General features: G+C 51.7%; 3 protein-coding genes across 10 annotated transcripts in view; 1 reads left to right on the top strand and 2 right to left on the bottom strand.

The window, feature by feature from the left end:
• Window positions 1-2734: 2734 nt before the first annotated feature.
• On the bottom strand, window positions 2735-5591 carry FEN1 (flap structure-specific endonuclease 1). 2 transcript variants are annotated; one of them, XM_040609658.1, is made up of 2 exons: window positions 5515-5591; window positions 2735-4872 (listed from the first exon to the last, which is right to left on the bottom strand). In XM_040609658.1, exon 2 carries the CDS (start codon window positions 4869-4871, stop codon window positions 3723-3725), a length of 1149 nt encoding a protein of 382 aa, XP_040465592.1. In that variant the 5' UTR covers window position 4872; window positions 5515-5591; the 3' UTR covers window positions 2735-3722. The 2 variants fall into 2 exon arrangements, with proteins under 2 accessions (XP_040465592.1, XP_040465593.1); XM_040609659.1 differs by lacking the exon at window positions 5515-5591 and adding an exon at window positions 5380-5401.
• A 29-nt stretch (window positions 5592-5620) lies between these two features.
• On the top strand, window positions 5621-6733 carry TMEM258 (transmembrane protein 258). Of its 3 annotated transcripts, none has more exons than XM_040609725.1 (4): window positions 5621-5728; window positions 5832-5941; window positions 6033-6180; window positions 6587-6733. In XM_040609725.1, exons 1-3 carry the CDS (start codon window positions 5726-5728, stop codon window positions 6157-6159), a joined length of 240 nt encoding a protein of 79 aa, XP_040465659.1. In that variant the 5' UTR covers window positions 5621-5725; the 3' UTR covers window positions 6160-6180; window positions 6587-6733. The 3 variants fall into 3 exon arrangements, with proteins under 3 accessions (XP_040465659.1, XP_040465660.1, XP_040465658.1); XM_040609726.1 differs by having other exon boundaries at window positions 6033-6198; XM_040609724.1 differs by having other exon boundaries at window positions 6033-6206.
• Window positions 6734-7888: 1155 nt separating this feature from the next.
• The window catches only part of MYRF (myelin regulatory factor), a 64197-nt gene continuing 58870 nt past the window's right edge, over window positions 7889-13215 (bottom strand). For all 5 annotated transcript variants that reach the window (XM_040609579.1, XM_040609583.1, XM_040609580.1 and 2 more), the window contains 4 exons: window positions 13017-13091; window positions 12762-12864; window positions 12130-12204; window positions 7889-11872 (listed from right to left, as the gene is read on the bottom strand). In XM_040609579.1, coding sequence (XP_040465513.1) covers window positions 11786-11872; window positions 12130-12204; window positions 12762-12864; window positions 13017-13091 — 340 coding nt within the window. In that variant the 3' untranslated portion in view covers window positions 7889-11785. The remainder of the gene's footprint in view (window positions 11873-12129; window positions 12205-12761; window positions 12865-13016; window positions 13092-13215) is intronic.

Raw genomic sequence — 13215 nt, 5'->3', positions numbered from 1 at the left:
TCATGTAAGTTCAGAGCAAAAAAGCAGCTTCTGAAATCTTTTCTCAGAGGTGTTATCACACTAAGATGACAACACATACTTAGAAAGCCTGAAGATAATGCCTAGCATTCAGACATATGGAAAACATACAGTTCAGCTATAGTCTGTTAATGAGCTTTTGCCCTGAATTGATAAATTTGCAGGCTTGCCTGCTGTGGGGTTTAATTGTACTCTGTTTGAAGCCTGTAGCCACAGTCTTGCTCTCCCGTAACACTACGTTCTTACCCAGCACCCGGATGCATCTCTCTGTGAGTCACACATGATGTACACGCATTGTCCTAAGGCAGAAAGAGGTGCGATGTGTTTTCCTCCGTTCTTCAAATTACTCTGCTATGCAGGGAGGGAAACGGCAGTTCACAGATGTGGCACTCAGAAGTGAAATCAAGTAACACAGCGGCTCCGGTGGTGAGAAGAAATGGTGATGACGCTGCCCCAAAGGGCTTGTGCAGGGGGACAGCACCTGGCTTTATTTACTGCTTTGGCCCTCACCGATAAAATCCCTGAAGTAAATCTTAGCTGAGCAAAGAGCTTCACGCCAGCCACAGAACAGATCATTAGAAACTGTTGGAAGAGCCTGGAAGAATTTTGGACATGGGTCCTGTCCCGCACAGCTCAGCATGCACAGCTCGCTCACCTGCCTTTGCTCCATGCTGAGATGGAGGGAGGGAAGCTTTCACCTGTGCTGAGCTGCAGGTGGGAAAGCAGCCATAGGGGTGTGCTAAATAACGCCCAGTGGGATGCCAGGGTTTGGGATTTATTCTCCTGTTTGGACTGTGCAAGTTTAGAGCTTCACTTAAACTGTGTAAGTTTATATATATATATTTAAAGGTAGCTGAAAGTGTGAGCAATGTAACCAGATAAAACACGGACATTAATCGCTGTCTCCCTGCAGGTGTAAGTTTTTACAGCTTGGACTTAGGAAAACCTCATTTCTCAAGCTGGTGGCTCCTGTGCTGGGAGGTGACGGCTGCAGCTGCATGCTACACACACCGCACCACGGGAAGCCACGGAGGCAATGCAGCTGCACTTCCAACCCAAAGGTACAAAGCGTAACGCATGCTTCGGTGTAACGGTGCAAGCCAAGTGCACAAACACAGAGTTATATCTCCAATCTTGCTTGTGCTTTCCCTTGAGATTCATTGGAGAAATTATATTAAGTTAAATGTTTCTTTGTGTGCATCCCTTGACAAAATGGCAGGCAACAAACAACCTTGTTCCTTTAGGTAAATTAAAGGTAGGTGTCAAAGACTTAGAATTTTTTAGAAATGTTTCATCATTTATTTCTGTCTCATTCCTGGAGCTATTTTTGTCACTTTAATAAAGTGATGCATAATAAGGCGATGAACTAAACGCTGGTCAGGTCAGCAAGAAGTGGGTGGGATGGAGGGCTCTGCAGCCAGCTGTGGGGGCCAGGATCAGGCTGAACAGTCGCTGCAGTTTCTTTTTCCTGCTGCTAACTTAAGTTTACTTCCTTGCTGTAAGCATTTTCCCGACTCTTAGTTCCAAATATTCTTTTAAATAAATTTTCATTCGCTTGCCACAAAACCATTTCACTGTACCTTTCCACATGGTCACAATGAAGGCATTCACAGATAAATAAGAAATACTGGATTAAGAAGCTCCTGTTAGAACAAATAACTGAAACATTTAAGAGAATACATGCTGAGAAAACACAATCCCGGTTTTTTGTCTTTACTGCATTTTGAAATTAAAGGTAGTGGGAGGGGTGAAGGGAAGGGAGGGAGAGGAAGGACAGAGGGAGCAGGATGTGGTGGCCAGGAAAAGGTCTGAGAAGAGCCAAGATTTCAAACTATGCCACCAACAACACCTTCTGGGTAAACTATGCCAAGAACTCAGCCCAGGCTCATCTCCGTTAGAAAAGACAAACCAGTGACTTTCGAAGTTGCTTAAACTGTTTGAGCAGGTTTTTCCAGCTGAGGGACAAAAGCTTGTGGCTCAGTGACAATGATTTAGGACTGAAAGCACAAATACTGGCAGATAAAAGCCTTGTTAAATACAGAAATGTACAGAACAGGTGATAAAACATCATCCGCCTATTGATTTTAAAATCTTGATTTTTCTCTGCAGCACTTAACTGGCTTTCTGGATGAGATTCTGCAAGAGGGGGTAAGTGCCCGCTGCACTGACGCTTGGGGGAGCACAGATGACTCTCTTGAAGCACACTGGCTACCACTGCCCTCATGTGAAGCCTCGAGGCTGCTTCTTGCCAAAAGTTCTTGATCTTAGGGCTTGGAATTAAGGTTAGGCTGAGCCCCTGTGAAAACCACCAGATCAGAGAAGCAGACTTAAAAGTTTTGGGTGCTCTGCGCTGGCAAGTTGGAGTTAGGCAGGGCACCCAGCTCAAGCTCTATGCACAGCACCTTCCTTCATACTACATTTATGAAAATTTCTGAGGTGGCTTAAGAATCAGGATCATTTTAGTGATGTCAAAGGAATTCCCCTGTGAAGCCAGCCCAGCTTCTCATTTTAAATTGGCAGAGAGCTGACCCACAGATTTTTGATGTCTACAAAGCATCCAAATGCTTACAATTTGTATTTCCTGTATTCAAGCCTGTGCTTGATTTGTTGGCTAGTCACTAACAGGTTTTGCTCTAAAACTGGCATTTTTCGTTACCTGTGCAACCTTCAGCAACAAGGTTTAAGCCACTTCTCCAGAGAATGAGAAACACTGTACTTGTGTATAAACTTTATTCTTAAAACAAAACCAAGCACATTGCTTTGACAAGAGGAAAAGACTACGCAAAATACAGAAAACAAGGGAAAAAAAAAAAAAAAGAGGCACTATCTCATTTCTTAGTCTGGGATCTGTCTCTGTGTATAATGTGGAAGGATGCCTCAGGACATCAGGGAGTGAATATGCTTCCATCCAAGGTTTATTGACATTTTTCTTTCTAAACATAAAACAGAAACTAGCAGCAAAATTCAGGCTTGGACTGCTGTAGGCTCAGCTCAGCTTCTCCTCAGTTTGTGCACTAAGAGTGGACCAGAACTTAGCTGGAACTGGGATTACAATTTCTTTTTTTAAAAAAACAAAGAAAAGTGACTACGATAAAGGAAGAAAGAACCTACACCCAATATCCATTAAAGAGAGAAGTTTACCTCTTAATTTCAAGTCCCCTTCCCAACTCCAGCTTGCCTTCCATGCACATCTCCCCAGTTTCTCCTTCAGCCTCTGCTGCTTGCACCTACCTCTTTCTGGATGGTGACAGACAGAAATCTCGCTACTATGTGTACCCAGTTCACTATAGCTGTTCCACTTTTTATTTCTTAAATCAGAGAGGGTGTTTTTGATCAGCACCTCCCTTCAACTCCACAACCTGGGTATCACCTCTGGTCTCCTCATCCAAAGTCTCAAACCGATGAAAAGCAATGAATGCTGCTACTGAACGTGACTCGCTGGCTCCTCACCCCCCCCCCCCCCCTCTCCATGCCCTGATGCTGCAGTGGTTTCAGCTCTCTTCTCTCCTAGCCTCATATGTTACTACTGCTGCGCAGGAAGACACTTATCTGATTCACTAACCTAGCCTTGTCGGGAAACATTTTAGCAGCATCCTCCCTAGCACTAACATGCAGGACAGAAAGATGACTGTTTGTTATTAACCTAAAATTCCTGGTTGAGCATAAAACCCACAGTCGCAGGGGTTTGTGGTTGGCCAGTCTGGCTATTTTCCCTTTTTGGTCTTTGTGGCCGCAGCTTTGTTGGTCTTGGCTTTCTTCTTTGCTGATCCCTTGGTCTCTGGCTCTTTGCGCTTGGCTGATGTGATGGAGCCCGTCACCTTGAAGAAGTCATCCAGCCGGCCCTGTGTGCTGCCCTGCCGGCTTTTGCTCAGCCTCTTGACCCCGTTGCGGATCCGGTCTTCATTGAACTGCTTCTCCCCACACATGAACTGGACGAGCTGCTCTTCATTCGGCTCAGTCCACTTCAGTTCAACAGCGTCGGGGTTGACCACATCAGGCTCTAAAAAGAGTTTCTGGGCCTCTTTGTGCAACCAGTTCTCAGGCAGCGGGTACTTCTTGGTGTCTATCTGCTGAACAATCTTCTCAATAGTTTTGTGCTCCTTGATGAGCTCAACAGCACGCTTGGGCCCAATGCCGCGGATGCTCTCGCAGTAGTCACAGCCCAGGAGGATACACAGATCCACAAACTGTTCCCAGGTCAGGTCTAGATCCTGCAGAATACGGTTCAGGTGAAACTCCTGGATGGGCAGCTTCTTTGTCTCACTGGCAGTAAGATGCCGCATCAGCACGGGACTGCCAAAGGTCAGGCAATCCATATCTTCTGTGGCAGCTGCATAGACCTTCCCCGCCTTCACTAAGGTAGCACAGCTGGCTTCAGCCTCCCCTGGTGCCTCCACATAGGGGATGCCCATCAGCGTTAGCAATTTCTTGCACTCATCAGTGTGTTGCTGTGTCACCTTGACCAGCCTCTTGCTGTACTTCTCAATGTTATTCTCCTCCCCGGCCTCCTGAGCCTCCTGCAAGTGTTTCTCTGCCTCAGCCCGGCGCTCAGTCCGCTTTGCCAGCTCCCCTGATTTCAACTGTGGGGGCTTGCCATCAAAGACGTAAACTGGCTTGATGCCATTCTCCACCATGCGGATGGTTCGGTAGAACATGCCCATCAGGTGGCTTGTGGTCTCACCCTCCTCATTCTGAAGGACTTCGGCACCCTGCCGCACGGCGATCAGGAACTGGTAAATGCTCATGGAGGCATCTATGGCAACCTTCCGGCCAAAGTAAGACTTGATGTCATTCTCCCGGATGGCACCAGGAGCCACATCAGCAATAAGCTTGGCCAAGCCGTGGATTCCCATCCTGGGAAACAGAAAAGGGATCATCCTGGGATCAGCCTCTGCCCACACAAGGTGCTGGGGGTTAACAGCTGGGCTGTGGTGTACCACCTTTGTAGGGGGAACCACAGGGAGGTGACAGCTTCCCCTGCAAACCATTACCCCATGGCTGTGGTCTCCATTGGCTGCCATCATGAGGCTTCCAGCCCCAGCCCACCATTATGCCCCCACCTCAGCCTTCCCAGCGTACCGTTATCCCCCGCCCAAGCCTATCATTACCCCCCTCTCCTACCTCAGCCTCTCCCGGCTCCACCATACAGCCATCCAGGTCTCATTAACCCCACGTTCCCACCTCCCTGTTTCCTGGTTTCACCATTAACCCGCACCTCTCTTCCCACCTCGGCCTCCCCCAGCCTGCTGTTCCCCCGCTCCTCAGGGCCCGCCCTTATCCTCCTCTTCTAATCACAGCCTCCCCCAGCCTCACCGTTACCCCTCTTTCTCCTGCGGCCTCTCTCGGCCCACAGATACCCACCCCAGGCCCGCCTCAGCCCCTCCAGCCGCCATTATCCCCCGCCTCAGCCCCTCCAGCCGCCATTATCCCCCGCCTCAGCCCCTCCAAGCCGCCATTATCCCTCTGGCCCGCGTCAGCCCCACCAGCCGCCATTACCCTGCAGCTCGATCCCGCCACCACTCCCGCGCGCCGCCGCAATACCCGCCGGGAGCCGGCGGAGCCAATAGCGAACGGCTCCCACTCGCCCCGCCCACCACCCCGGTACGCGCCGCCATCGCTCTGCCTTCCGCTTCCGGCGGGGGGCCGGGCAGCGGCGGGAGCGGAGGCGACGTGTCGGCGCAGGAGCGGGAACCAGGGCCTGGGCGGGATGGTGAGGGCCGGGGGCCAGGGGCTGGTCCCGGGGCCGGGGCCGGGGCTGGTCCCGGTCCCGGTCCCGTCCCCTGGCGTCGCCGCTGACCGCCGTGTCCCCGCAGGAGTTGGAGGCGATGAGCAGGTACACCAGCCCGGTGAACCCGGCTGTCTTCCCGCACCTCACCGTGGTGCTCCTGGCCATCGGCATGTTCTTCACCGCCTGGTTCTTCGTGTATCCCCGGGCTGGAGCCGAGGCGGGGTAGGGGCGGGGGGGTTCCTCGCCTGGCTTTGCCTCCGTTACCGCCTTAACCCCCACGCTGCAGCTACGAGGTGACCTCTACCAAGTACACGCGGGACATCTACAAGGAGCTGTTGATCTCCTTGGTGGCCTCGCTTTTCATGGGCTTTGGCGTTCTCTTCCTGCTGCTGTGGGTCGGTATCTACGTCTGAGGCCCGGCTGGAGGAGCACCGGTACTGTCTCATGAATCCGTATGTCTGTAAGCGCCCAGAGGTCTTCATGCTCTGCCTGCACCTGGGGGGGGGGGGGGGGAGGGGGATGCAGCCCGGTGACGGCTGACCTTTACAAAAGCCATTTTTCTTCAGGGGTAGAAAGGATGTGTGAAAGGCTGCTCAGCCCAGCAGCAGCCCTTCGGCTTCAGCGTTGCAGCTCCAAGCTGTGTGGCAGCCGTTGGGCAGCTGCAGGAGGCTGCTGTGCCCGGCTGTTAACCACGGGCAGAACGGGCCTGTGTCCCTGTTTGAGGCAGCAAGCGATTGCGTGTGCTGGGTGTTGGCCTTTGCTCTGTGGCTTTGGTAGCCACAGAGTCTGGCCCTGGGGAATGCTATCTTACTGACCTTCTCCATCTCTCATTGTTTCTAGGTGGGCAGCCCTGCAGAAGCTCTTTTTATATTTCTTTTATACTTCAACATCAAAGCCCGCACCAGGCATGGACTGTGCTCTTGCGGAGTGACTTTTGCCAACCCAGCAAACCAAACCTGAATAAAGCTGGCTCTGTGGTGCACCTGCCTTTGGACTCATGGTTTGTCTTTTACATACTTTTTATTTTTTCACTTGGCTTTTCCAGACCGCTTTGATATTGGCACAAAATCCATGTGCCTTAGGATGGGCCCAGTGTTTTTCATAGATTTCCATAGCTGTGTATGCCCAGAAGCGTTTCAGTGCCCCCCTATGCCCTGTCTCAGCTAGACTCTAGAAATCAAATGCTTCCTGCTTCTTCCTAAGCCTGCTTTTCTAATCCCTCAGCCTTTATTACCGTCACATCCCCTCGCTCTTCTTCTGGAAGGCTGTGCCCATTCTCATCCCAAGCCAGCAGCTGAGTGGCTCAGTAGGGCTCAGGGCCACTTGCAAAGTGGAGAGCGGCAGGGACTGTTCCCAGGTGATTACTAACTGTCGGCAGTGCATGCTGGGGACCTCCTGTGTTAGAAATAAAGCTGATGGAAACACCCAGTCCTGGGTTTTTTTGCCAGGCTCCGTGCTCCTGAGGCACATGGGTGACAGCAGTGGCTGGGCAGAGGAATCATTTGGCCTGGGTGAAGCAGCCTGGTAGTGCGCTGGTGTGGAGTCTCAGGTGCAAAGCAAGAATAATGTTTGTCTGGTGGGCACCGCAGTGGGTGACACAAGCTGTGGTTGTGGGAAATGAGGTTTTGGGAGGAATGCTTGAGAAGTACAGGACAGAATAATCTTGTAACTGGGTATGCTCTTCAGTTAAATAGTGAATTAACTGTCTTGCCTATAAAAGAGGAGTTTGTTTATGGCATTCATAACTATTTTCATAGGTGGCTTTGAATGTGTAGCCCAGCTTTCAAAGCAATTAATTTCAAAATCAGAAATGCCACAGGTAGCTTACAGATTTAAAGCCCTAATTTCCTGTTTGGGAAGGAAGCTTTCCCTCTGTGGATACTCTTAGATGCCTCTGACCTTGAAACGTGAGCAATGAGAGCTCTTTGTTTTTTAATACCTGTTCTAAAGCATGCTGTGTAGCGGTGAGCAGCCACGGGCTGGGGCTGTTCTGACCCAGACGGGACCCTCCATGGGCACGTCCGGAAACACCCACCGATGAATGTCACAGGGGTTCCTCTGTCTTGTGGGAAGTGGTTTTATAGCTATTGAACTGAAAGGCTGTTATTTCGTAGCAAGGGAGGAACGCGCCAGGAGCCGTCCTTGGATACAAAGCAGTATTTATATATTTATTTATATGGGCATATTTACTTCCAGCATAAAACAAAGTCTAAATAAGCCAAACAAAAAAAGTGGGGAATGCGAAGACTCAGCACTCAAATTCAGCAAAATATAAATATAAATCAGAAAGGAAGGAGGGAAACCACGCTTGTTCCCCACAAATAAAAACCGATAATCAATAATACCTGCTAAGAATGCGACTCTACAAACTTGCTGGCAATATACAGTGATTAAAGCTGTGACAGCAACATTTAAACCAAAAAAATTAGTGCTTTACTTTTTTTCTTTTTTCTTAATTCTTGCAGTGGTGGCATAGTCTCTATTTACAGGCTTTAAGCTCCAACAGTAGGACAGAATGTTTGTGAATTTGCTTTTGAAACAAACTCTGAAACAGCCAAACTTTGGCAAGTGGCCTCGTTTCCACACTTGTCTTCCTTCCTGCCAAGAATGTCTAGAGAGATGAAGCGTCTGGTTTCCAGCGGAAAGAAAGGGTTTTCCCCCGTGGTGTGGCTGGAGACATTGGCTCAGAGCTCCCTCCGTCTCATGCGGGGAAAGGCCTGATTGTTAACTCTCTTGTGACTGATTGGGGATGGGGAATGCGTCTTCGGTTAGGGCAGAGACACCTTTGGGGGGAGTCTATGCAAACAGCTGTTTTCCACGGGCTTAGAAGCAATCCTGTGACCCTCAAAGAATTACAAACCCCTTCTGAGCTTGTTTGTGCTTTGCTGTGCTGTAGCTGGTGGAACTGGCATATGCTTCGTGATATCCTTTTTGAGTCAAAGGATACTATTGTGATGTAAGACACTAAAAACTGCATTCGGAACCCCTCTCTTTTGATACCAGGGATTGCTGTCAGCCCGGTACTGCTCTCCTGTGAAACAGCTGCACCGTGGGTAGGGCCAGCATTGCATTTCAGGTGTTGCCTCATCTCGGTTCTTAAGTTAACTGGCCACTGTTTGAGGCACGCAGCATTTTACGTATGTGTGGGAAACCACTGTTCCCTTCTGCTGTCCTGTTAGCAGATAAAGGCACTAGAGATGTTGCTGTAGCCCTTAGGCACTTGGTTTGCCAGGGGCCTTTGTAAACCCCCGTGGCTAAGCATCGCAGGGATACCTGAGAGGCTCCCATCTCCTCTTGGGCCACCACTGCTAGCACATTTCTAGTGATTGCTTGATTCCTCCCCTCCAGGAGTGGCTTTCCCTGTAGCAGAGTGCGATGTTCTTGTGGGTCTCGGCTGACCTCAGCCAAAACCACCAGCGAGGGGGTGGGCTGGTGGTGGTGATTGCAGGCAGTGCTTTCAGCTCTGGCTGCCCATTACCTCTTCAAGGGCTAAATGCGTGAGCAGGCATTTAGCCCAGCTCAACCATACAGGGGAAAACGGCAGGTTTGAGAAGGCTACCTCTCAGCTGAGCAGAAGTCGCAGAGCATGTGGCATTGCTCACCTGAATAAAGACATGCCAGACTTGGGCCACTGATTGCCAAGTGGAGAATAAAAAGCTGCCAGGGAAAGTTGAACTTCCCAGTTTAAGGCAAAGCAAAAAAGCTCGGGTCGGGTGAAGAGCACCAAGCGGCCTCTCCGGAGAGCTACATCGGAAGGTTTCCTTCCCAGTTGCAGGGAGGAACAGAGAATCCTGCTGAGCATGGAGCTGACCTGCTTGTGTGTAGGTGCTCCCAAGCCTTGGGACCTCTTGCTTTCCCGCTGAGCTCCCCAAAGCCGGGTAGCCCCATAGCTTCACTCCTGCTTGGCTGCTCGGCATTCCCTGCTCACCACTGGTTCCTGCCTGCCCAGGTTTCAGTGCATTTTAGTAACTGGAGAGTATCACTGACGTGTAGTTAAGTGTTTGCTGCCTGTAGGCGTGAAAACCTGACCTTGAAACCACCCTACAAATAAAAAGCTTTGGTGGCAGAGATGCCAGCTCCTAGCAATGTCATGAGGAGGGCTGTGGCTGCTTTGCTGGGACAAGCTCAGAAGTTCTGAAATGGGTGCCAGGAGAGAAAATCGCTGCCCAGACTGGGGAGAAAAGGCCACGGAGGGTCCCACGAGACGTGCACAGGAACCATCTCTATCTAGGTAAAATAAATGTCTTTGCAGCTTATTTCTCCAGAGCAGCGGAGCCAGACACGCGCTCCTCAGTGCTGGTAACAGTGTGGCCTGCAGCTGGCAGAGAGAGGGATTCCTGCATCTGTCGCTGCTGAAGGCAACAAAATGCAGCAGCCAGAGCCTGATGCAGTTGCCCTAAACCAGTTTGGTGCGAGTTGTGTACTTCGAGTGGCGGTGCTGCCAGGGGCGAGGCATGCTCTTCTCTGAAGCCAGCTTTAGAGCGTGCTTTGGGACTGGTGAGTGGCGTTTCCCCCTCACCTTCCCCAGCGGTGGCTGCTCTTTCCTTAGAGAAATGCACCTCAGACATAAGAACCTGGTGGTGGCTCAGCTTCCAGGGACGCAGATATCTCCTTTTCAGCAAGAAGCGCTGGAGCAGGATGGGGAGGAGGGTGCATGCGCTGGTGAGTCAGTCTGACATGTCCCAGCACCGCTGTAGCAGTCAAACTTTTATGTGGAGCTTAGCAGTGGCCCCCTTTGGTTTCCTATGTGAGACACACGTAGCTCAACAGGGACAAAATTAAGAGACCCATTTTTATACGGCTTAAAAAAAAAATAATAAAATTCAGTAGTTTAGCAAGTTAAGAACTTGTAACAGTAAAATACCCAAAATACACTGAACGTAACTGCTTTCTGAGAACAGTGACAGCAAGGGCCCACAGTCACTGCCGTTCCCCCGCTTTGTGGGAGATGATCAGCGTCCTCAGTGCCTGGTGGAGATCTGTGAGCCAGGGGGTGCAGTGAAGCCACATCATATGTCCCCAGCGATTCAGCCTTGCTCTGCAGGGCACACCAGGCTTTGCCAGTGGTTTCTCTTCTGCACATCTGGGCAGAGGTGGCTGCGTTGACAGCCAACCAGGCAGCTCCACACACTGCGAGAGGCCACACATTGCTGCCAAATGAAAAAAAAAAAATGGGTCCCACAACGCTTAGTGTAGATAACTCAGGGTAATTTTTCCTCCCACAGGTTGATGGCAAGTGTCCCCATGCGTGGTTTGGCCTGGGCACAGCCTCAGCAGCATCTTTAGTGGGGTTCTTGAGTTTATCCATCCAGACATGGATATGGTGAAAGTTAGAGCACAGTGAGGAGGGGGACAGACAGGGCTAACGTTGAAGCTGCACCTTCTCTTGTTGTCCACAGAGGACAGTCCGTTTGCAGGTCTGGGGGTCTCCGGGGGTCTGTGGAGTGGGGCGGGGGATGGCCCTGGGCCAACTAGAAGGAACAGCAACTCCAGTGTACAACTTCCAGTATGTCCAGGCACAGCCTTCCTTTCCAGGCCAAACTCCAGCGTTTCGCTCTTGGAAAGGGCTCCAGTGTTGAGCAATTCCAGTGTTGCGAAGAACTGATGTGTGGTACATCTGGGACCACTGGGCCGGTACAGGATGGAGCTCCCATCCGCGCGCTGGGATGCGGCAGACCCGTCCACGTTCAGTCCAGTGTAATGCTTTTGAATCCAGTGTTGCGAGGGGAGGGAGACGTGAGGACAAAAACATCCCCATGAGGGAAGGACAGGGCAGCGTGGGATGGTGGGAGTCGGTGCGTGGTGAGCCCGGGAGATACCAGGGGGCTGGTTGTGTTTCTGTGGCTTAGGTCCTATGTTCTGCGCGTGCTGTGCTTCAGCGCCTGCGTCACCAGCCACAACCAAACCAGCTCCACGCCCCATGCGGGAGACAGGGGTAAGGTGGGGCTGGGGGCTAGTGGAGGAAGGCGTACAGGAGTCTCCCCGGTGTCACCAGTCTCCCTCCTCTCTCCAACCAGAGGGCACTGGTGCTGCCAGGACTCACTCACAGAGCCAATAAAACTGAAAGTAATAGTCAGTGAAAAGGTGTCCCATCTGCTCGGGAGCAGTGCTGCAGTTGGCTCGGTCCTGTGAGAGAGCGAGAAAAAGAGCTTACAGAGGCAGGTAGGACACATGCTCTGAGGGGGAATTGTGCCCGAATTATGTGCTGGAGCAGAGAAAAATCACACCCTTGCTACCCATGTAACTGGAAGACGACAACGATGCTGGAGAAGGCTGTGGGAGGCTCTCAGCACCGTGTGGCTCCTAAACCTGCCACGGTGCCATTGCTCTCCACCCACTCGGCCCTGGACAAGGGGAAAGACAAAGCAGCTGCTGGTACTCACAGGCTGTGCTACTCTGAAGTGGTAGGTGAACTCCCGGAAAGACATCATCACAAGGGGCCAACGGTGCATTGTTTCCTGGGGAAGAAAGAATAGCTGGGATGAGATCAGGGCTGAGCACTGGGGGATGTTCTCCCAGGCCAGACCGGCAAGAAAATGCACAACCCTGTGCTGCTGAGTGACCCTGTGGCTGTCTCTGGAGGACCAGCACCTCCAATGTGAACAATGGAGCTGCACCGAGAGGGGCAAGGAGGTACCTGAGGGCAGGAAGGGTCTGGTGCAGGCTCCGCACAAGCAGACCTGCAAAATCCCCCTGAAGGGGTTTCATTAGGACACTTTACGGCATCTTACAGCCTGGTCTTTTTTCCACAGTCCTGGGGCTCATCTGCAAAGGGGTCGGGGTGGGATGGTTTCCTCTGAGTAACCACATCTATCAGGTTTAGCCACCTCCGTGCTGGCGAGTGCAGGGACATCTGCAGTATGCTGACACCAGCCAGTGCAGAGCATGGCTGTTTGAGCATGAATTCCCTATGGCAACTGCTGCGCTGCCCCAGCCAGGCTGCTCTAGTCCCTTTGTGTAGGGATCGGTGGCACACTGGGGTGACACCTCACATGTGTGGATTCTGTGAGCCTACCTGTGCGTCTGTGGCGTCGGTGGAGCTGTTCCCGCTCGCAGCATCCTGGCAGGGGTCACTGGAGACAAGGCCACAAAGGGAGACGGACACAGCGGAGGAGGAGCTGGGGAGATAAGACACGGTAAGAGCCTGGGAGGGAGCTGTCGCTGCCGTCGTCTTTCCCGGCTCAGGCAGGAGATGCCGTGGCCACATGGCACAGTACCCCACCAGCTGCAGGGGACAGAAATGCCCCAGAGATGAGCCCTATCCACTCACTTCATCTCCAGGGTCAGGTTGGTGTTTGCTGCCGTGAGCTGGTTGACAGGGATGCGGTAAGTGAAGTTTCCAGTCCTAGAGACACAGAGAGAGCATTAGATCTCGCTGCAGCATTTTGGGCGGCTGTGAGATGGGCAGCATAGCCCCCAGGTCTCCGTTGGGATGACACTTCAGAGAGGAGGGCTTCCCAGGCTGGTTC

Source organism: Falco naumanni, chromosome 10 (assembly GCF_017639655.2).
Source record: "Falco naumanni isolate bFalNau1 chromosome 10, bFalNau1.pat, whole genome shotgun sequence".
Lineage (NCBI taxonomy): Eukaryota > Metazoa > Chordata > Aves > Falconiformes > Falconidae > Falco > Falco naumanni.
This window is presented reverse-complemented; position numbering and strand designations above follow the sequence as displayed.